General features: G+C 37.4%; 1 protein-coding gene across 1 annotated transcript; it reads left to right on the forward strand.

Annotated features, from left to right (window-relative positions):
* Positions 1-778: 778 nt before the first annotated feature.
* Positions 779-22,823, forward strand: LOC141386527 (facilitated trehalose transporter Tret1). The gene is made up of 5 exons (XM_073955157.1): positions 779-2,324; positions 2,420-2,614; positions 21,113-21,261; positions 21,408-21,567; positions 21,651-22,823. The coding sequence occupies exons 1-5, from the start codon at positions 2,036-2,038 to the stop codon at positions 22,481-22,483; spliced, it is 1,626 nt and encodes a 541-aa protein (XP_073811258.1). The 5' UTR covers positions 779-2,035; the 3' UTR covers positions 22,484-22,823.
* The last annotated feature ends 1,358 nt before the right edge of the window (positions 22,824-24,181 follow it).

The raw sequence follows: 24,181 nt of genomic DNA on the forward strand, positions 1-24,181 counted from the left end.
CGTGGGCAAGTCCATGAATACTGACATAATGGTCCAAAAGCTCTAAAAAATTCACGGTTGAGCATATCGGCCACCCATCGGGAATGCGTAGATTAAGAACATGTCCATTAGGGTTATGACTTTTTGACATTTTTTCTCAAAAATGAGAAATATTTTTTCTTAAAAATGAGAAATAACTATAATAATGTTTATTTCATTCATATATTGGAAAAGGTCATGCACAAACCACTTTGAAAAAAATTGAAATTTGTTGTTTTTTTGTTAAAAAATTATATCTTTAAATAAAAGCGTTTACGACATTTTTACGATTCTCAGAATTGAAGAATATTAGTGAGAAATAAATGTCATGTCAGTTTAATTATCTCATGTGACTCTAAAGTTTATTTTCAATTGTATAAAAAAGTCATAACCCTAATGTCAATACAGACTGAGATAATTTCCCTAAAGCTGTAAAACCCTACGGTCACCAACTATAGCTCTTAATGTGAGTTATAAATTTTGGAATTACAACCTATGTATGTATATGTTACTGGCTGAGGGTATAGAGGGTATATTTCTTTCGGCAATGCCGACTGTAATTTTTTTACTTGTTTTTTTTTTTTTTTTAATTGATTGATATGTGTTTGACATTTATTTGCAATTTTGCACCGCACTGTGTTTGTAGAGCAAGTTAAATGTTCTCATTTGTTTGTTTGTCCGTTTATGTTACGTTTTTGCCATGCCATCCATTCACTCGTCGAACTTCGCTATAAAACTAACATTTCAAACGTTTATGTTTGTTCGTACGATAGTATTGCGCTACCGGTAAAAATGCCTTCGAGCCATAACAGAGCAAAAAACCGAACAAAAACAAATGAGAATACAGTGTCAAGTTCAGTGTTATTTAGATGGATGGATGGCTGGCTGGTTCGGTGGTTGATGGGTCGTTCGTTTTGCCGGTTGTTTGGTCGGTCAAGAATAATGTAAACGTTATCATTTGCCATTAATTTGAGACGCGACAGACAGTAGCCAATCCGTGGTAGCAAAAGAAGGTGGATAGTTGTCGTCTAACAATACCAAGAAGAAGAAATTTAAAAAATAAAAAAAAATATTTAAAAATACAAAGTGACGATGTTGATTTTTTTTTTTGCTAGAAGAGAAGCATTTTATTTTCAATTGGCGCTGATTTCCTAACGACACCCAACCAATTGAGACGGATCGACACACACACCGTGTCACGAATTTGGCGAATGCAGCCAATATTGAATCGAAATGTTTAATGCTAGCGGTTGTTTGTTCGTTCGGTGGTCGGTCAGCTAGCTAGTCGATACATGTGATACATGTAATTTGTTTGATTTGTTACCAGTTTTCCATCCAAGTCTAGTTTGTGTCCAGTTGTCGGCGGCAACAATCTAATTGTTGTCTGCTCTTAATGGGCAAAGTGCTCTCCAATTCAAAAGTAAATGACGAAGCTATGTTCCACATTCGACCAAGATGGTTGGTTACAGAGAGTCAAGAATTGAGGCTAACAAGCGATTGCAGTATGAATTGTGCAACAGTCCCACGGGAAGAGTCAACAAAGACGGTTCGTGAAAGCGGATGATTAGACGGCCAGTTAGCACAAAGGACTCGTAACGTTTTTATACGGGGTATATAGCCAGTCAAGCAACAACGCTCAAGGATAAAGTGCACAAATAATTTTAAATTGCTGTCTTACGTTTGATGGATGTCCCATTAATATCCTGCCCTGTCTACCAGTCGTCCGTTGTTTTTTTTTTCTATATACGGCCAGAATTTAAGTCAATTATGCAATTGTTGTGTTAAAAAGTAATAAAAAATATTAAATACGGAGAAATACAACAGCAACAAATACAAACCAATTAATTTAAATAAATTGAAACGTGCCTTTTTGTGAACCACTTTAGAAGTGCTTTTGGTTTGTTCAGTGAAATCTGTGAAGTAAAATTTAATTAAAAATTGAAATCGAATAACAGGAAGAAAACAAACGCACAAATTCCCTACAGTATCCACATACACACACAGTGCCTTATAGATTATGTCCTCCGATCAGTGGGAAACCATTAAATTGGAACAAAATGGCAAAAAACAAAAATCCAGTAAAATATGCTCTGGTCTGGACAGGCCTCACAAGAAAAAGGAGAAGAAACCGAAACCCTTGGGCGAACGTCGTAAAGCGGTGTGGCGTCAACAGATCATGGTTTTCCTCGGAAATACTGGTGTAATGGGCGCCGGAATGGCTGTGGCCATTCCATCAGTAACTTTGGGTCAATTAACAAATGAAAATGAGGAATTCCATCTAACCTCCGAGGAGGCCAGTTGGTTTTGTATGTATAACTACAGAGAACCATTCATTGCCGCGAGTGGCAATATTCAAGGATTCATTGACGAAATGTTTGTGTCTGTCTGTGTGTTTTTATAGCCTCCATCAATACCATGGCATGTCCTTTGGGAGGTTTACTGGTCGGTCTGCTAATGGATCGTATTGGACGCAAAAACACAATTCTAGTCACAGATATTTGTGGTATTCTAGGTTGGGGTTTATTGGCCACAGCCTCATTGCACAACGAACGCTCAGCGATATTTATACAAATGTTAATTGCCCGTTTTATTTCAGGTAAGTAAAATTGAAAATTATTAAAAAAAGCAATAACATTTAAAATGTGTGCCTTTTAAGAGGTGATTAGGTGGTGTTCGATTGTTGGTTGAACTATTTTATAACGTTAATGACCCCGAAAAAATATTTATTTCTCAAAAGTAGTTTTATTGTATAATCGATGTTTTTGTACATATATATTTTAGACTAAAGGAATCATTTGTAAAAACCATTATTGTATGTCGATTGCAACAAAGTTTTTGGGGATGAAAGACTTTGTTGGGTGTATAAAGAACCGAAAACAAAATTAGCTTAGGTCAAGTTTCTGAGTTATGGTGTGATGATGATTTTTTTGATTGTCCCTCTACAATGCTTTCGAAACTAGCTTTATATCTCTGTGTGGAGTAATTGCAGATTTGTTTTAAGATTATATAGTTTCAGTTAAATCGAATGTCGAATAATTTTATAGAACAGTTCGTCCTTTTTTCGTACCACAATTTGAAATTTTCCAATATCCAAATATTCTACACGAAGAAATATCTTCATGTTTATACCCTCAGCATTTATGCTATCGAGGGTATATATCAAATTTATTAAATAGCTGATAAACAACAAAAAATACAAAACATTTTTTTAAATTGGACCAATATAAAAGAAGTTATGAATATTTTTTTGCATATACATAGTTTTTACAGAATTCTACTTTTTTAAGGCGCGATATCGCTGGAGTCGTTGGTCAAAAAAATTTGAAAATATACTGAAACATTTTGCTGATGAGCCGCATCACCACAGCAAAAAATAAAGGATATCAAAAACCTCAGTTTGAAAAAGTGTCCGATTTCACTCAGAAATCCCCATATATAACTTAAGATATTTTAAAGTGGTAACCACAGATAAAAACTACTTATACCTTTAGTCTTAGGCTACGGAGGGTATTTACACTTTCATACGGGCAAAATGTGCCTCGTGGAAGTAATGGTTTTAGACCCCAAGTATATTTGGACGAAATCCGTTTCAGACAATTTGCAGTCGATTTAGAAATTTCTGTCTGTCTGGCTGGCCGGCAGGAGTGCACCATAATTCAAGAACGGATCAACCGATTTATTCCAAAAATTGCCTTTCGTAATATTTTGTCCAAAATTAGTTTAAGTTCGAAGATGGGTTACATCATACCACTCCTTTCGGTACCTCCCCAACAAAAAAAAAAAATGTTCGGAAAATTTGAAAATTTGATTGGTCCATACCTTGCACATCGTGAAAATTTTACCCGACTTAAATAAGGTTCCAATATGGACTCAATCGGTGCACTCTTTCAAGATCATTTTAGGATCTCCTCTCGAATCGCTTTGATTCGTTTTGCAAACACTTGTATTCGCTGCCCCCATTACAACGCTATAATATTTTTCAGGGGCAAGTCCATACTTCCTGAGGAAATAGCCTGAAAGCTGTAAAAAGCATTACGGCACCATGTCTTATGCCTGGGGTGCACGATAACTCTCCACCGATTCGGTCCAAAACTTGGCCATCGTACTACATTGTTTAAACTTAGTTTATGTTCGAAGACGGGACATATCAGTCCACTCCTTCGGGTATGTCCCCCACAAAAATTCGAAAATGTTTGGAAAAATTGTGCGTGCGCACTCTTGAAGGCAGTAACCGATTTGGTTCATACTTTGCACATCGTAAAATTTCTACCTGACATACATGGGCTCTATGGGTCCACTCCTTCGAGTACCTCCACACAATATTTCGAAAACGTGCAGTTTAAGTCCTGCTCTCGAATCGCTTTGTTTCTTTTTGAAGAGTTTGTATTCACTGCAAGTTTTTTTCAGGGTCAAGGCCACACTTCCTGAGAAAATAGCCTAAAAGCTGTATAAAGCCCTACGGCACCATGCCTAGAGCCTGGAGCACACGATAACTCTCGGATGGATCAAACGATTCGGTCCAAAATTTAGACTTCTTAATATTTGTCCAAACTTTAGTTTAAAGAAGAGCTATATCGGTCCACTCCTTCCGGTAGCTTTCCCTCAAAATGTAAGCAATTTCACTAGAAAGGTACGCACGATTATCTTAAACGGAGCAGCCTAGTTGGTCCAAATTTTGGATCTCCTAATATCAGCCTTCGCCTTAGGGTACCTCTCCCTCGAAAGTTCAACATTCTGTTCAAAGATCCTTTGTTTATCCTTGTGGTCCCGTTTGCAGCTTTATTATGTGTTTCGTGGGAAAGTCAATGCTTCCTGACATAGTGGTCCAAAAGCTCTAAATTAAACGGTGACCGGTGGCGCAATATTTATCGACAATTAATGACTCCAAAATGGAGTATGTCGATCCATTCTTTCAGATATCTCCTCAGCAACTCTTTTGAGTTCTAATCCAAACACATATATATCTTTTCGGAAAGCTCACACGTCCAAAAAGGGCCATTAAATCTGAAAACTCCCTAATACATAATTATTGAGCGGAGTTATACTTTTTTACTTGTTTTATTGTGTTTATCACTTATACCCGATCTTGCTTCAGATAACCCGTATCGGTACTTTTCGTATAAGGCAATGACTATTAAGAAATTTCGAATATATTGAAATTATATATCGATGTTGAAGAAGTTATTGAAAAATAACTTCGGTGGAGAATATCCACAAACAAGAAACAAGGGAACTGATGAGACCCATTGGCGTGGATCGAAACTAGTCTTCCCTGCCTTACCCCTTAGCGAACAATGCCAAACTTTTTCCACTAATAAATTAGTTGTTTTAAAATAATAAAACAACAACAATGGGATTAAGCCAGACTATTTTGAAAAAACAAAATTGAAAGTATTTATGTATGTGTGACGGACAGATGCCATGAATTTTTGAACCGGATATTTAGATATGAAAATCGATTCACGAACTGGTTTTAAGTAAACAACTAACCTTATGTGAATATGATTAGAAATTTAATAGAATTCGTTATTAATTTCTTCTTGAAGTTGAGCTGAATGATCGAAAATCACAGAAAGCCGAAGAGATTCCAACCCAACCACGAAATTGTGATCCCGGTTTCGCTGTTGTTGTGGTAGGTAGTGACTTCCCAGCAAACCAATCGTACCGACATCGTAACGAAATCGAAACAAAATTCGGACGATACGTCCGATATCTGATCCGAAATCGTAACGATATCTTAACGAATGTTGTATGAAGGGGTTGACATAATTTCGGAACGAAATATCGGAGCGGCATCGGATCGATTTCGGTCCGATTTCGTAACGAAATCTGAAGAAAATCCTTGGGAAATTCGGAAAGGAAATTTTTTTCCGACATTCGTTTCGAAATCGTAACGAAATCGGTACAAAATCTGAACTATTTCCTCTTCGAAAAATCGTTTACAAATCGGAACGAAATCTGAACGACTTTGCTTCCGAAATTGTTCAGACGTGTCGGACATCAGACATTTGGTTTGCTGGGTTGCTCCGGTGACAAAGCAATAAAACCGTTTTAAACAAAAAAGTGGAATTAGAAGCTGGAGAGTGGACAATTTCTATGGGGGAGTTTCTGTTGAGTACATAATAAGATTCGCCATTGGTGACCCTTCTGTGGGAAATAGCCAAAGCTCCAACAATTTCTAGAATGTGTTAGATGAGTTCAATTTGTTTGTTTGCAGCAACATAAGTATGTTCGTTCTTATACTTTATTCAGTTATCTGGTTCTTGTTTCTCTGTATGCAGCCTCAAAACTTCTGCAACCTGGGCTGGCTGCGCCCATAAAATAAATCAGGAGAAACATGCGTGGGGTTCGTAGGGCAGGTAAAGAAATCCAGCCTGTCGTGTGGTCCCAATCGACATGCAGGACATGTTTTGGGTATCGTGGCATCAATTCGGGCCCAATATTAATTGAGTGGCTGCATCGTTCTTAACTGGGCTAAAACCACTAGTGTTTGCCTTGTCAGCTGAAGTTTCCTAGTACGGTATTCACACTATACTCACACTGTATTTAAGCCTGCTGATAAGCTCGTTGATCTATCATCCACACCTTGAAAAATTCAATGTTTCACCCTATGGGTTTCCGACATTTGTATAGAATTCCATACGCGACTGTCTTCAACTCATATAGTTGATTAACCAACGTTTCAAACACGGCTGTAGGGAAGTCTTCTCTATATTATCGAACAGCTCGGCATGGTTGACGGTATCGAAAGCCTTTGATGGGTCATAACTGTTCTGTCGCTCGGCCTGCTCTGATATGGTAAAACTGAGATTAAAGAAATAGGTGGCTGGAGGGATGGCATGAAGTTTCCTTTCCACCTGAGAGGAGTGAGATCCCTTTTGTGAAGTTCAAGCAGATCCCAAACACCCAAGAACTGCAGTGCCATTCTAGCTCTTATTGGATTTATTTTGAACAGGTTGCATTGAATCTGTTCATTCATTTCTTACTCATGGATTTATCATTTGTTCTGTAGTCAAATTTTCCGCCGAAAAGATTTTTAAGAACTGTCTTTAGCTCTGAATGTCTACCCAAAAGCTCTCAAATGCTTTAAGACCCAATGGAAAAAAATTAATATTCAATCAGCATAGTCCGAAGCAAAAAGTGACTTAAACAACTTCTACCGCAAGAAGGACAACATCTCACTGAGGTTCATCCTCTCCAATCACAACGTAAATATTTCAATTACTTGTGTGTTTGGTGATCCATGTAATACTCGTATGTATGTATGTATATCTAACATAAATAGTTGGTTGCTTAAGTCTGGAGTATTCCCCGATTGATTTAACTTCATCATTACCCTTGGGAGTAATGTTTACAATAGGTACTGACAGCATGCAACTTTTACTGATCGCTACCAATATCATGACTTCAGCCCGGCAAGGGGAATTATCAATTGGCTTTTCAGTTTTTTAAATTATGATTTTTTTAAAAAATTCCCTTCTGCGCGTGCCTTCGCTGTTTTTTGTTTGTTCTGTTTTAATTGAAGATTCAATCATATTGTTACGAATGTAACTGATAGGTTTAAGTTAGTTTAGTTTAATTTCCGTTAATTTAAAAATTTGAATTGTAACGTAAAGTTTTATTACGAAGTTACTTTATTTAAGCAACAACAATTATCATGTAGAATTATCTTCATTATTCTAGATGTTCTTTACCTTTCATTAATGTGCTTTTATTTTGTTTGCCATAGTCATGTAATTATTGTTTAGTTTGTCACTTCTTTTCTTACATTTATTTGTTGTTGTAATTACGTCATTGATCATCCCCCATGTATGTATGTGAGTATGGTTGTTCGCTTAGTGCGAATGTGCGTCTGTGTGTTCGTTGTACAGATTCGAGGTGTTGCCATATGCTCTAGATATTTCTCGAACAGGGAGACTTTGGGATATAAATGCAGGGGAACTGGCAATGACGAGTAGTCGTGTTTTAAGCGTTGAACTGAACAGATCGGTTAAATAAGAGCTGCGTGCTAACTAGAGACTTGCTGTGTGCTTTGTAATTAAAGTCGGTTCTGAATAAGTGTAATAAAGTAAATAAAGCATTGTAGAAACGTAATCTAAAACGAACCCTGTTTTATTTGGTACAAATCGTATCGGGGAATAAAACAACGTCGACACGGAGATTAGTTAAATCTAATTCCGTAACAATTGGTGTCAGCAGTGAGATTACGATCATCCTACAATGAAGTTTAAGGATCTACGAGTGGAAGACTTGAAGAAGGAGCTAAGTAAGTTGGAGTTGTGTTCTACTGGCAACAAGGCCGAACTACAAAAACGCTTGTTGGAAGAGTTCGAGCGCCGTGGAATGAACATTGACGCATATGAGTTCGACAGTAAGGAGGAAGTCGAGTTATCGGCAAAGGGCGAATCCTCCGTTGAGGAAGTTTCATCGGTAGCTGCCAGTGGAGACGATTTGAAATCAATGCTGGCTATGATGATGCTGGAAATTAAGAAAATAGAAGGTAGCTCCATGGAAATGAATAAGAAAAATGAAGAAAATTCCAAACTTATGATGGAAATGAAAGCAGAAAATTGTCGAATGAGCGAAGAATATTCCAGAAAATTAGAGGAAAAATTAGAAGAGAACTCTAGAAAAATCTCTAAGGGCATGGAAGAGAAACTAGAGGTAAATTCTAGAACAATTAACGATAAACTCGAAAACATCACGATGGTGATTGAAAGGAGAGTAGAAAACATGGAGGTACAAATTAAAGAGTTGGATAAAAAGATTTTGTCTGTTGACGAGAAATTTCTGGCTCAAGATGAGAAGATTCTGGGCATAGAAAAGAAAATGTCGGAACTGGAAATTAAAGGCGGTCCAGTGAGAGCTATCCATAACGCGTTAAAAATTGAGCCTCCAGTGTTCGACGGCTCTACCTCTTTCAATGTGTTCAAATTACAGTTCGAGACAGTGGCTGCTAGAGATTCTTGGAACGACAACGAAAAGGCGGTATCACTCCTTATGGCATTGAAGGGTGATGCTGCTGACGTATTACAGAGTATTCCCGCCGCTTCTAGAAACAGCTATGGAGATATAATGGCTGCTCTTGAACGTAAGTACGGTAGTGAACACAAGCAAGAGATCTACCGAATGGAACTGAGGGGAAGAGTCCAGAAGCCAAATGAGACCTTACAAGACTTTGCGGCTGATATAGAGCGGTTGGCGCAGTTGGCATATCCAGGAGAGACACATCCATTGGTGGACCGCATAAAGATTGAGACATTTGCAAGTGGTATTCGTGATCCAGAGATAAAATTTGCGACGTATGCGGCACCGATAGGAACATTTGCAGAAACCGTGTCATTTGCCCTGGCCCAAGAAACCGCGAGGATGCTGGTGAAACCTAAAGCCTACAACGTGAGGAGGCTGCAAGTTGAGGACAACAATTCCCAGACCATTGTCGATCCGCTAAAGGATGCACTAATGCGTGTGAAACGAGGGGCTGGTAAAACGAGAAAGACTTGCTATAACTGTCGGAAAACTGGACACATGGCCCGAGAATGCAGATTGCGGCAAGCAAGACCCAGATCCCCCTCACCGCCTTCAAAAAGCGACGAACAACCGGTGGCCAAGAATCTGGAAAGAGAGACATTAGGTGAATCAAATAAAGTGAATTCCGTCAATCACGAGGCGCCGCTGGCAGAGGACGAAAACGATGGCCCCACAATCTCTATAGCCATAGTCCAGCAGGAGAATCACAACCTAACGGTTAAAGGCTTCATCAATGGTGTTTTGCGTAACTTGACATTGGACACCGGTGCAGCAAAGTCCATTATTAGACCGGATTTGGTAAAAGGGAAGGTATTGCCGTTAAATGGAGTCAAATTGCGGACGGCCACAGGCGACACTACAACGGTGCATGGAAAGGCCTACCAAAGGCTGAGCATGGGTAGAAAATCGGTAAATTTCGATTTTATAGTGGCCGATATTGTGGACGAAGTTATACTTGGTGTAGACTTCATGATTGCCTTCGATATCAACCTGGACATAAAGCACCGTGTGATGACTTGGTCCAATGTGGAAATACCGATAAATGTGGGCTACAACGAGAAAAGCAAACATCGCCCAAAGGCAGAATCCGGCGAGATTGCTGTCGATGTCCGTACGCTGAAGGTGGAAGCCGCCGACAAATGGCCCGTAGGAAAGTGGAAAAATCTCGCAACGAGGAGGAAAAAGCGAAGATGTACGTCGAGGAAAGGTCCATGGGAAAGCGGCCGTACAGCAAGGAAGGACAAGTCTGATGAAGACCAGGTGGCACTTAGGAAGGTGACCACAAAGAAAGAAGGTATAACGTCACGATTCCTGGAGAGAAGGCAACGTCGTCCAGAAGAGCAAAAGACCAAAGCTGACGCAGTAAAGGGTACATCTAAATCGGTTGCCACCACTACGGAACGAGAATTGCGTCTAGTCAAGAGGAACAGGCTTAAGCGGGAGGCAGTGTTACCAATGCCCATACCACCGAGAGGGAACTGTGCCTATTCGGGACGAACAGGCTTAAGCGGGAGGCAATGTTACGAATGTAACTGATAGGTTTAAGTTAGTTTAGTTTAATTTCCGTTAATTTAAAAATTTGAATTGTAACGTAAAGTTTTATTACGAAGTTACTTTATTTAAGCAACAACAATTATCATGTAGAATTATCTTCATTATTCTAGATGTTCTTTACCTTTCATTAATGTGCTTTTATTTTGTTTGCCATAGTCATGTAATTATTGTTTAGTTTGTCACTTCTTTTCTTACATTTATTTGTTGTTGTAATTACGTCATTGATCATCCCCCATGTATGTATGTGAGTATGGTTGTTCGCTTAGTGCGAATGTGCGTCTGTGTGTTCGTTGTACAGATTCGAGGTGTTGCCATATGCTCTAGATATTTCTCGAACAGGGAGACTTTGGGATATAAATGCAGGGGAACTGGCAATGACGAGTAGTCGTGTTTTAAGCGTTGAACTGAACAGATCGGTTAAATAAGAGCTGCGTGCTAACTAGAGACTTGCTGTGTGCTTTGTAATTAAAGTCGGTTCTGAATAAGTGTAATAAAGTAAATAAAGCATTGTAGAAACGTAATCTAAAACGAACCCTGTTTTATTTGGTACAAATCGTATCGGGGAATAAAACAACGTCGACACGGAGATTAGTTAAATCTAATTCCGTAACAATATGATTGCTTAAGTCTGGAGTGTTCCCCCATTGGCTTAACTTCATCATTACCTTTGAGAGCCAATGGGGGAATACTCCAGACTTAAGCAATCATATGATTGAATCTTCAACTAAAACAGAACAAACAAAAAAATAAATAGTTGGTTCAAAATTAAATATCTGCTTACAATGACTTCAAAAATTGCCTAAAATGTTGAAATCATTTTGTGCGGTAGATATTTATCAAGTATAAGATGACTTGTAAGATTTGATATAATCTTAAAAACTCATCGAAATATGATACAAGGATATGTGGTTACAAAAACAGACTACAATTTTCATAGATGAGAAAAATAAAAAAAAAAACAAAACTAAAAGGTCTCATTTTTTGGGTATTTCCGGTTTTCAGGTTTTGCTTGAAAACCGCAAGTCCTAACGAAATGGGACTAAACAAAGTGTTGTAGAGAATTTTTACTATAAGTATAGATATTTTTGATTAGCTATATTATAATGCGGACTTTCTGTAAATATCTTTAAAATGAGCTTTAACATGGCTTTAATTGCCAAGTAAATAAATAAAATAAAATAAAAAAAAAAAATACAAATAAAATGTTCCCCCACACGAGGAATTGTTTATTGTGCTTAGTCAATTCAGCTCTCTATAATGTTTTTATTTTGATAACTTGATTTCAAAATGTGTTTTGTCATAGCTGTCGCAAATTAAAAGCTCAAACTCTGTATGATATTATTTTACAAGTGTTGCGATAATTATATTTCAGGTATTAATACAACAGTAGTAATGGGAATTTTAAAGCAATTAAAATTGTGTTTTTTAGTCAAAAGAAGTTGCCGCAGATTGTATTTTTTTATTAAAAAAAAATATTCCAAATATAGATATGGAAAAAATATTTTAATTTAGTTATTTTGTCTCAATTACTGTCGTACATCATCGTAGGATCAGGAAAAAACATATCACAGTAACGTTTATATATATATTTGTCAACATTTTGGGAAGCCTTTAAAAACCTGATGATTTATATCAGGGCTGCTCATTTCTTCACGGTAGCGTAAATTGAGAGTAAGCATCAGTCGTTGTTTGGCCTGCAACGGAGAAAGACATCTTCAATGTGAGCACCTCTGATTTATATCATGTTCAGTTCGTCTTCGGACGGCTCAGAAAAAATACGCATAGACGCTAATTAGATTCTACGCCCACGGTCTTTAAAATAATAACCTAAAAAACTTTAGTAACTTTAAAAATAAATTAGAAACAACAAGGTGTACATACCTTTTAACAAATTGTTGTGGAAATACCGCCGCGACCAAGAAGCCGAAAGGAACAAGGCCACTTTAAGCACAGAATTGTATATCATGTTGTCTGTTATTTCTAACTTTTGCATGTGAAGTTTAAATGAATACGGTATATAATTCTTACAATTTATACATAAAATCATCAAAACTATTTTGTCATGGTTACAATTTTTATTTACGTAACCTAATATTTGAATAAGTAAATAGCTAAAATCACGAAAAATGTAACAAACAATGCCACAAAAAAAAAACAAAAAAACAATAAAGTTCTTGTAACTCCCTTGTGCCCGATATGATGTAACTTACAAAATTGTAGAAATATACCCTAATGAAATTATTGAAATTGGCAAAAAATGCTTTATTTGTTTGGCAACAATTTCCTAAAGTCCATAATATTGTCCCATATCGTTAAAGTTGACTTTTTGATTAATATTTCTACATAAAAAAGTCGACATATCAATGGTGGACGCAGTGTATTTCAAAGAAAAAACTCCGAAATTGTGTAAATGTGATTTATATACATTAGGGTGGGGCAATTTGTATGGCAGGAAAAAAACCTTAATGGGCCCTTCGCGTTCCTGATTCCTGGGATTGAACTGAGCAAAAAAGTCCATTAGACCATAGGTCTACCGCGAAAATCGACCCTCCCGATTTGACCTTAAAATAGTGGAATATGGGGAAAAATATGAAAATGATTTTGTATCTCATGAACATCTTACATATTTTTGAAAAAATAGTGGCTTTTGGATGGAAATAAGAAACTGCACATGTATCTTATGTGAGGTGCCTGTGCAGTATGAAAAAACTACATTACGAACGAAAATATGTAGAAATTCTTGAAATATTTTCTTCTGTGTATACCCTCGTTAGCATAAATGCTGAGGGTATAAATAGCTCATTCAATAACGATTTGCTTTCGTAATGGAAGACATTAAAGAAATAACTGCGATGGAAAACTTGTATGCAATCGGTGCGGGAACTTTTTTAACGGTAGGGGAAAAGTGATAGCTCATGTTTTAATATTTTTTCCATACATTCCATACCCTCTGTATCCTAACGGGTAAGGGTATATTAGAAACTAAAATACTTTTAATACTTGCTGGGGGATGAACCCTAGCAGTACAGTTGTAAAAATATTTTACTTGAAGCTGATTGGAGTATCCATTTTCTACTGATTTGTACTGAACAATAGCACTTGAAGAATTCGGCTGACTCATCCAATTCCTCGTAATTTCTTGAAAAGTTTACCGATTTCTATGTTTACACATTTCATTTTTTCGAAACAATGTTTGTTGTAATAGAATACTTTAAAGTTATCCGTGGAGTGTCATTAAGTGGTATTGGCGTGACAGTTAATTGCATTTTCAGCACAACGTTATAAACATTAAACAGTTCAACAAAACAAAAATACGTAGTCAAAGCAATCTGATGTTGAAATTTTCTCAGCACAACACAGCAATTTTATGTCATGTCTGTAAAATCGCAGCATAGTCATTTGTAAGATAAGGGCTGAAAAATATGAAAACCAACCAGAGAATCAAACGATACCAAAAATTTTTGTTTTTGTCGATCTTTGCTTCCTTTTTGTTAAAGCAAAGTACATACATAAAATAGGTATAATATCACTCGGTGATGAGTTCCATTGCCTCATTCATTTCTTTGTCAATTCTGATTTAATTTTTGAAAAGTTCTTCCTTGGAAATATTTTTTGTAATAGAATACTCTATAACTCAGTCTGGTGTTGAGTAGGGGAAAGAGTGTGAGTCTGGGTGTGCGTGTCATCGCGTATTGGCATGTCATTGTTTGCATTTTTTACAACACCACCATTATAAACATCAAACAGTTCAACAATAAATAAATACTTATAATGTCAATAGTAATCGATATTTAAACAAATTGCCGGGCAAAATGTTAATAATGACGTTGCGATAATGGGACATTTTGTTCAACGAACACTTTTATTTGTCTACCACCTGTTATCTATCGGCTACTATCAACACGTTTTTTGCGAAACTAAATTAATATGGGAAATGAAGATGACACAATGTTATTATTTGACAATTTCCACTTCATGTCAAATTGTAAATATAATAGCCTAAACATGCAAACGACCAATAAGATTTTAATAATCAAGGGAAATAAACAAATAAAATAAACTGTTTGTGTAGGTAAATCTGTGCTATTTTTACTCGCAAGTTTTTTGAAGTGATTAGTGGTATTATTATCTATTTAGTAAGGTCGTTTTAATTCCAACGAATACATATTACGCACAATTTTTAAGATTCTCCAAAACTTTGATCTCTAACATTTCTTTATGTTACTAAACTTTATGAAATCAACTGCTAGGATGACATTATAGACATAACCAGGATTTTGATGCTCCAATGTCTGTCTTTCAGAACTTTTTTTAAAAATGCCTCATGTTTGAAATGTAATCTATACATGATATTTAAATGTACACGGAGGAAAAATCGTCTCTATAACATATGTCCCAATACAATCAGTACCAAACATAATATATGTTTGGGTCATGCAAAAAAATATATGTTTGGGTCATGCAAAAAAATATATGTTTGGGTGCAAACAAAGTTGTGAAATAAAACACATTTTCCTCAAAGTTGAAATCATAAGCGGGAAATCGGCATCTGGAATTAAATGATTGTATAATGTAATAAACATGTAGGTACATCCATATTTCAAATATACATATGTATGTATATGTATATGAAAAATGTATTGATTTAATTACCAATATTACACTATGCAACACTGAAAATGCAAACAACTTCCAGTATGGATTGTTTGAAAGCTCATATTTAGACTACAAATCCACTAGTTTGGTTTTGTCATGTCAGATCCAGTTCGGATTTTATTAACTCATCTAAACCGGGCTAAAACTACACTTTTTGCATATATCAGACCTTTATCTCAGAAACGAATAGGAATTTGACCTTGCTGTCTTTAGCAATATTGTAGCACTACACTACAAATATCTGGAATTCTGGTCGGTATCAGCTAAACTATTGGGAGTTGAACCAAGTAACCTTTTGCAAAAATCATCCAAATAATGTTCTCAGCAATTCTTCAGAAAATTTTGAAACTCTAAAATGCTTTCTTCATGTTGTTTCAGCGGTATTTTGCATCATATATTTTAAAACACGTATTTCAAACACCGTTCACACCAACAGTTTATTCTCGAATTTCGGATTTCACTACATTATTGACATTTTTATTAAATCGTCGTTGAAAAATGTACTGAAAACAACGGCATAGAGGCATTTTACAATAATGACATGTTCTGATAAGTTGTGTATTACATTGCAGGGAATATTTTTCCAAAAGAAAATATTCAGAAAAAATTAACGGTTTTGGAGATACGGTACGAAATGTATAAAAATTGTTGAATTTTTGCATATATTTTGAAATTTGAGGCAATAAATGTAGTTATTCGAGTTTATTATTTTTCCAAATATTTTATTCTTGTCCTTATCTACAAATTTGCTTCGGAGGTCAGAAGAAGATTCGAACTGGTTTCAGAGATATAGCCCCGAATTTCTTTAAAAACGCAATATTTATCCATATTTAGATGGGGCCATAAAATCCGAGCTGGATCTGACACAACAAAACCCAACTAGGGTTTTTTCGTTTTGGTCTGTACTTTCAAAAAATCCACAGTTCGAATTGTTTGCACAAGATCACCTTAAAATGTTGCACAGAGTAATACATACATTTTTCATATACATACATACATATGTATATTTGAAATATGGATGGGGATAAGGATTTTGGTTTTGTAGCCGTTATTCGATCTGTCCGTAGATGAATGTTTCAATTCTTATAGGCTGATGGTATATGTCTGTCGGCTTTTTTATACCCTCCACCATAGTATGGAGGGTATATTTAGTTCGTTTTTCCATTTGTAACACATTGAAATAATCATTTGCGACCCTCTAAAGTATATCGTCACCATAAATGCCAAATGTCGTAACTAACAAAATAATAATTTTACAGGAGAAGCAAAAAACGTTATAAAATTAAAAACTGTTTTATGGAATATTAATCTTATGATGGCGAGTATATGGAATATTATCAATCATATACGAATGGGAGTAAGTAATGAAACCAAAACCGCGGAAACAAAATCTGTAATGTTATCCCATTTTCTGAAATGCCTTTGCTTGAATAGGATAGTTATTTTTTAACGTAGAAGTTGAAATTTTACAAGAGCATGTATTTTAGTCTTATGTATTAGATTCAATCAAAAAACTAATTTTTACCTTTTTGGAGATACGACTTCGGACATTTATGGCGACGATATATATTCTTTATATAAATAAAATTCTGAGTTGATCTAGGCATGTCCGTCTGTTGTAATCACTCTAGCGCCCGATTATTTTTTTCCATACGCAGGTCAAGTTCGAAGAAGGGCAATATCGGCCCATTTTTATACCCTCAGCATTTATGCTAACGAGGGTATATACACTTTCATACGGACAAAATGTGCCTCATCGAAATCATGGTTTTAGACCCCAAGTATATTTGGACGAAATGTGTTTCAGAAAATTTGGAGTTGATTTAGCAATGTCCGTCCGTCTGTCTCTCTGGCTGGCTGGTGCGCACGATAACTCTCGAATGGATCAACCGATTCGGTCCAAAATTTGGCTTTCGTAATATTTCGTCCAAACTTAGTTTAAGTTCGAAGATGGGTTATATCGGTCCACTCCTTCCGGTACCTCCCCTACAAAAGTTTGAAAATGTTCAGAAAATTTGTGCGCACGATAACTCTTGAATGGAGTAACCGATTTGGTCCATACTTTGCATATTGTGAAACTTTTACCAGACTTAGACGAGGTTCCAATAAGGACTCAATCGGTCCACTCCTTCGGGTTCCTCCCACACACAATTTCGGGAAAGTTCAGTTTAGGACCAGCTCTCGAATCGCTTTGGTTTTTGTTGTAACATCTTGTATTCACCGCCCCCCATACGACGGTACAAGTTTTATCTGGGGCAAGTCCATACTTCCTGAGAAAATAGCCTGAAAGATGCAAAAAGCCTTTACGACACCGTGTATAGTGGTTAGAGCGCAAGATAACTCTCGAACCGGTCTGACGATTCGGTCCAAAATTTGGCCTTCGTAATATTTTGTCTAAACATAATTTATGTTCGAAGATAAGCTATACCGGTTCACTCCTTCGGGTACCTCCCCCACAAAAGTTCAAAAATGTTCGGAAAAATCGTGCGCACGATAAGTCTTGAAGGGAGTGACCTATGTAATCCATACTTTGCACATCCTAATATATCTAGCAGATATAGATCAGGTTCGAATATGGACTATATTTCTCTACTCCTTCCGGTACCACTCACACAAAATTTCGGATAAGTTCACTTTAAGGCCTGCTCTCGTATAACTTTGATTTTTGTTGAAGCTATTTGCATTCGCTAACTCCATTACGGCGGTAAAAGTTTTTTCAGGGGGAAGTCAATATTTCTTGGGAAAACAGCCCGAAAGGTGTAAAGAACCTCTATGGCACCATATGTGCCGGTCTGAGAGCACGATAACTCTTGAACTGTTCAACCGATTTGGACCAACATTATTTGGTCTTCGTCATATTATATCCAAACTTAGTTTTATGGGGCAATATCGGTCCACAACTTCCGGTACTTCTCCCCAATATTTAAAAATGTCACTAAAATGCTAGGACGATATCACTTGGATGGGTCAACAAATTTGGTCCAAACTGGGGTCTCCTAATATTTTGGAGGACCACATCGGTCCTCCCTAAGGGTACCTCCCCCACAAGAGTTCAACATTTGGGTCTTAGTGCAGTTAATTCCTAATCGCCATTTTTGTCGTCAAGTTCAAATGTCCAAAAAGGGTCACAAAATTCTGAAGAGAACTTTAATACATTCGATCTGTCCGTAGTTGAAAGTTTCACTTCACATTGGCTGAGGGTATATATCTGTCGGCAAAGCCGACTGACACTTTTTTACTTGTTTTAGTATAGCCCCATATAGCGGTAGCTGCCGATTTTCGGTATTTTTAGGGTTTTATCTACAATTGTTAACCGAACTAGCTGTTATTTGACATTTAAGGTTCTTATGGGACACATCACTATTCCACAAAAAACTGTCAACATAGGTCTATGTTTAGGTATAGCCCCCATATAACATTACCTCCCGAATTTCGGTATTTTGAGGGTTTTAGCTACTATTTTTATCAGAACTAGTTGTAATTTGACATTTGAGGATCATAAAGGTCACAGCACTTCCTCTCCAAAAATTTTCAAAATAGGTCCATGTTTAGGTATAGCCCCCATATAACGGTACCTCCGCATTTTCTGTATTTTGAGGATTTTAGTTAAAATTTTTAACCGAACTAGCTGTAATTTGAAATTTGAGGTTTTTAGGGGCCACAACACCTCATCACCAAAAACTATCAACATAGGTCCGTGTTTAGGTATTGTAGCCCCCTTATGACAGTACTTCCCGATTTTCGGAATATTGAGGGTTTTAGCTACTATTTTTCTCCGAAGTAACTGTAATTTGAAATTTGAGGTTCTCAGTGGTCACGATACTTCTTCACTAAAAATCGTCAACATAGGTCCATGTTTTGGTATAGGTCCCATATAATGGTACCTCCAGATTTTTGGTATTTGAGGGTCTTAGCTACATTATTTGACGGAACTACCCGTAATTTGCAGTTACCCGTAATTTGCTAAGGGTCTTAGCTACATTATTAGCTACCCGTAATTTGCAGTTACAAAACCTTTCCACCAACAATTTTTAAGATAGGTCCACACTTTGATATAGATTTGGGGTATCGGCGGTTAAAAATTGTTTGTCCCCAAAATTTAGGACATTAAAGGAAACGAATTATTCCATTTTAATTAAGTACTAATGAACTTTGCTGCAGTCTGACATTTCTTGGTATTCACGCTTGTTGTATCGGCAACAATCATCACAATTGATGCCCGGTGGTTGAACTCATCTAACACATTTTGGAGTCCATCTGCGATTGTCTGAGCTTTCCCCTGTTCAATTTGAGGACCATGGTCTGATATTCAAAGTTCTCAAGGGGTTTACTGTTACAGTACATTCTCAGATAAAGCATGCTTACCAAGTTCTTCATCACCCGAGCAACTTCCTTGTAGATAGCCTTGTGGATTCCTGACTTATTGGGATATCTAAGACCTTAATGAGGCAGCTTGTGCTTCTTTGTGGGACGACAGCTTTGAGCTTATAACAAAGCGTATTACTGTGCTTGTTGGTTTCTGTTTCCTTTAACTCGTTGATGCTGTTTTATAATCCTCCCAAAAACTATCTGTACTGCTCTTGGATGAGTTCGTGCTACTTTAGAGTTAATAAGGTATCACCGAGCTGGTAAGTGTGAACACAATCGCTTCCATTGTCTTCTTAACTTGGATGGTTGAATGGTATTGGTACCATCTTTGCTCTCAATTTGCAGTTTGTAGAGGTTCTTGTTGTCTTTGCACTTACGTTCGCCTTTTACCTTTCCTTTGTTCTTTTTCTGTCTTTCCTTTCTTTTTATACGGTCCGCCTTTATTCTAATGTGGGTATATACACTTTGATACGACCCAATTAGGTGCCTCATCGAAATTATGGTTCTAGACACCAAATATGTTTCGAACCAAATTTTGTATTTCGTAATATTTTGCCCACCGTGGTGGTATGCACACCCGCCTTGCACGCTAAAGGTCGTGGGTTCGATTTCCAGGCCAGGCAACATCAAATTTTCAACGGTGGCAAAATACCCCTCAGTGATGTTGTCGACATTTCCTGAGTATTTCAGCCTTGTAAAACTTCTCTACAAGTGGTGTCTTAGGACACGCCGTTCGGACTCGGCAATAAACAGTAGGTCACATATAATTGAGCTAATATGGATCGGGGTGCACTCATTGATATGAGAGAAGTCTCCCTTGTCCCATCTGGGATGTTTGTGGAACAATTATATATATATATATATATATATATATATATATATATATATATATATATATATTATAATATTTTGCCCAAACTTAGGTTAAGTTCGAAGATGGGCCACATCGGTCCACTCCTTAGGACACCTTCCCCTCAAAAGTTCAAAAATGTTCTGCAAAATGGTGTTAAAGATAACTTTAGAAGGGAGCAATTTATTTGATCCAAACATTGCACAGATATTCTTCCAGATATAGATCGGGTTCGAATATGGACTATATCGGTGTACTCCTTCTGGTACCTCCCACACAAAATTCGGAAAAAGTGAAGTCTAAAAGCACCGCTCAGATCGTTTTGAATTTTTTCATCAGGTTGTCCTTGCGGCTCCCTTTCCGACGGTACAACTCAGCTCTAAGAAATCCTGACGGCTTAAACTTTTTTTCTTGTTTTTCCTGTTTTCTGTAGTTTTTATAGTTTGTTAGTTAATCTTTATAATTGAAATATGAGAATTATTCAATCAAACTGTGTGGACACATACAGTGAATTCCACACACCACATTGCACATATTAATTTTTTGCTGGGATACGATTAGAATTTATTATTTGACATCGTTAGTTTAATCTCAAAATGTAATAAATATTCCAAATTGTTGTTTTTTTCATTTCAGGTATTATGATTGGTTTGTGTGTTTCTCCGGTCGGCGTATATTCCGCAGAAATTAGTCTTCCCCGTATACGAGGACGTCTCATATTGGGCACATCAATAGGCTTGGCAGCTGGCATTCTATTCATGTACGTTCTGGGATATTTTATACGGGTATGTATGACAGAAAGAGAGATGAAGAGAGATAGATGAACTTGATTTAATTGCTTAAACGTTGAATGATATTCCACTTGCATTTTCATTTCTTTCACTTTCGAATCGAATCGCATCGAACATTCTGCATCGAATAAAAACAACAGAATGATTGGCAGCTAATATCGATCATATCCACTGTACATCAGATTATCTCAACGTTGTGTGTTCTACCGATGCCGGAAACGCCAAGTTGGCTAATGCAAAATGGTTATGCCGAAAAGGCAAGGAGTTCGCTGAAATATTTTAGGGGCCTAAATAAAAACGGTGAGTCATGAGTCGTGTTGGCTAATGGAAATGTTAGTGTTTCAGGTTCAATAATTTGTTTTTTTTTTTTCATTCTCTTGCAGATGTTTCATATTGCGAAGAATTTGAAAATGAATTAAATCAAATAAAACGTACCTCGGAACAAAGTCGTAGCTCTGCGGAAAGTGAATCTTTGTGGCAAGCAGTAAAAGCTCCAGAAGTCTATAAGCCGTTGCTATTGATGATTGGTTTCTTTGCCTTTCAACAGTGCTCTGGTGTAGTGGTGGTTGTGGTATTTGCCGTTCAAATTTCCACCAGAGCAGGGGTAACCATTGATCCGGTGCTGTGCGCGGTGCTGGTTGGTGTGGCCCGTATTATTACCACCTTTTTTATGAGTACAATTTTCGAGAAATGGGGCCGCAAGCCAGCCGGCATAATTTCGGCCGGTGGTATGACGGTGTGTATGTTAGTCTTGGCTGCCTCGGGCTGGTTTCCCGAACCCTTCTCCAAGGTACCACCTGTACCCGTGATTTGTATAGTTCTCCACATAGTCTTCTCGACAATGGGCCTGTTGACTCTGCCTTTCTTCATGATCTCTGAGGTGTTTCCCCAACGTGTACGAGGCAGTGCTTCAGGATTTTCCGTAAGCTGCGGTTTAATTATTTCATTTGCTGTCATAAAAGTCTACCCCGCCATGGAGGCTGGTATGGGTACGGCAAATGTTTTTGCTTTTTATGGTGCAGTGTCGGCGATAGCCGTTCCTTTTATTTACTTCCTAATACCGGAAACAAAAGGTCGTGCCTTATTGGAAATTGAGGAATATTTTAAAACTGGACGTATGTCGATACCCAATGAACTGTCAATGCTTCGCAAAGATCAGTCAAATGCTGAAGACGAAAATGAGGGGTGCAATGAATTGTTTATCAAGAAAACTTAGTATTATTGCAGAATACCCTTTCGTCGGCGGAGGCGGGGAGGGTAATTGTATCTCACTTTCTGTTAAGTACTTAATAAGAATTTCAATTCCAAAGATTTCATTCATGCAACAAACAACAAAAACAACAACAATCAACCAACAACCAACCAACGAGAAACTGTAGTCTGTGATTTTTACAAAACTTTAATTTTGTTCAAAACGCATTCATTACTATGTATCTATGTATGTGTGTATGTAATATATGTAGTAGTGTTAAACGTTCGTACTTAAACACACAAGCACAAAGAAATGTATTATAAAAATAAAAAATAAATAAATGTTTTTAGTATTTAAGTAGAAATGAAACTATTTTTTTTATTATTAAAATTTTGGAAAGATTGGGCGCTATGCCAATTTTGCGAAGGGGTCACTAATACTCCTAATAATAAAAAAATGCATGACCCAATAATCTGTACCTGCATCCTCCTTTAAAGAAAAGGTAAGGTTTCACTACATGGTGATTAGGTTCATTCTTACGATAACACCCGAGCAAGTACTGCAACGAGAACATGTCAATGTGTTGCGTTGATCTTATATTTGCGGTCCACAATGTTGCCGCATAGCCGACCCGACCTATCGCTTTATATGTGGTATCAACAAGGTTTTTTAATCTTCACCCCAAGTATTGCCGGAAAGTGACTGGGATACCTAGTTCCTACATCTTAGATTGCTATTGATAGCTTTGGCGTGTGCGGACGACGTGATTATGTAATCCCCAGAATCTTGGAGTAGTTAGTGGTTGTAATTCTGTTTCAATCGACCAGGACATTCAACTTTGTACCCTTTTGCATTATAGAAGGAACCCGAAATCGTGCAATCATCCGCATATGTAACGATATCAATGTCATGTGGAGGAGGTGGAATACAGAAGAGGTAGAAGTAAAACAGTCCCGGATATATCACCACACATTCGACTTCTCATTCCTTAATTCAACGTACGACATATAATTGATTATCCAACGTTTTAAACTTGGCAGGAAGTTTTCTGCTCGATGTCCTCAAACAGCTTGGTGTGCTTGCCAGTATCAAAGGCGCAACCAACTCCGTTGAGTGCAGCCAACTCTGTCCCATTGACCGTCTTGTTCTGGTTGAGTCCTCAACTAATATGTGTGGGGATGATGATCGACAACTGCATATCTATATCCGCTGTTGGGGAGGAGTACAGTCTTTGCTGTGGGCGACAAAAGCGAAATCGGTCTGTTCGATTCACCCTTGCTGGCATCCTTGCTTGGCTTCAGTAGCGGGTGTGTGCGTTGCAACCGACCGTTGCAACCGAAATACTCAACTCCGGCTCATCCAGCTGTTCCAACATTACTATGGAGATTCCGTCAGGTTCTAACGCTTTGGACCATTTAGCGTTACTAAATTGTTGTGGTTTCTTCTCGACAGGAAGATATCTAATGCGACGTAGAACTCTTTGCCATGTCACTCCCGGTGTGCTCTATAAATTGTTATTTCCAGAATTCGGGAGTAACACATTCTTCGCGCCACTTGTTCCGCTTGTACTCAGCTCCCAGGTATATAGCGGGCGTACTTTGTGCAATCCGAACATCAGAAGGGTTGGACAGTTTTCGGAAGTGGTGATTGGTGAACTCTCTGAAACTAGGCCAATTAGATTTCGCACGACTGATGAAAATGCGCAGTTCAGAAGTGATGAAG

The sequence above is a fragment of the Musca autumnalis genome, unplaced genomic scaffold (assembly GCF_047663935.1).
Source record: "Musca autumnalis isolate F117 unplaced genomic scaffold, ASM4766393v1 scaffold_5, whole genome shotgun sequence".
In the NCBI taxonomy this organism is placed as follows: domain Eukaryota; kingdom Metazoa; phylum Arthropoda; class Insecta; order Diptera; family Muscidae; genus Musca; species Musca autumnalis.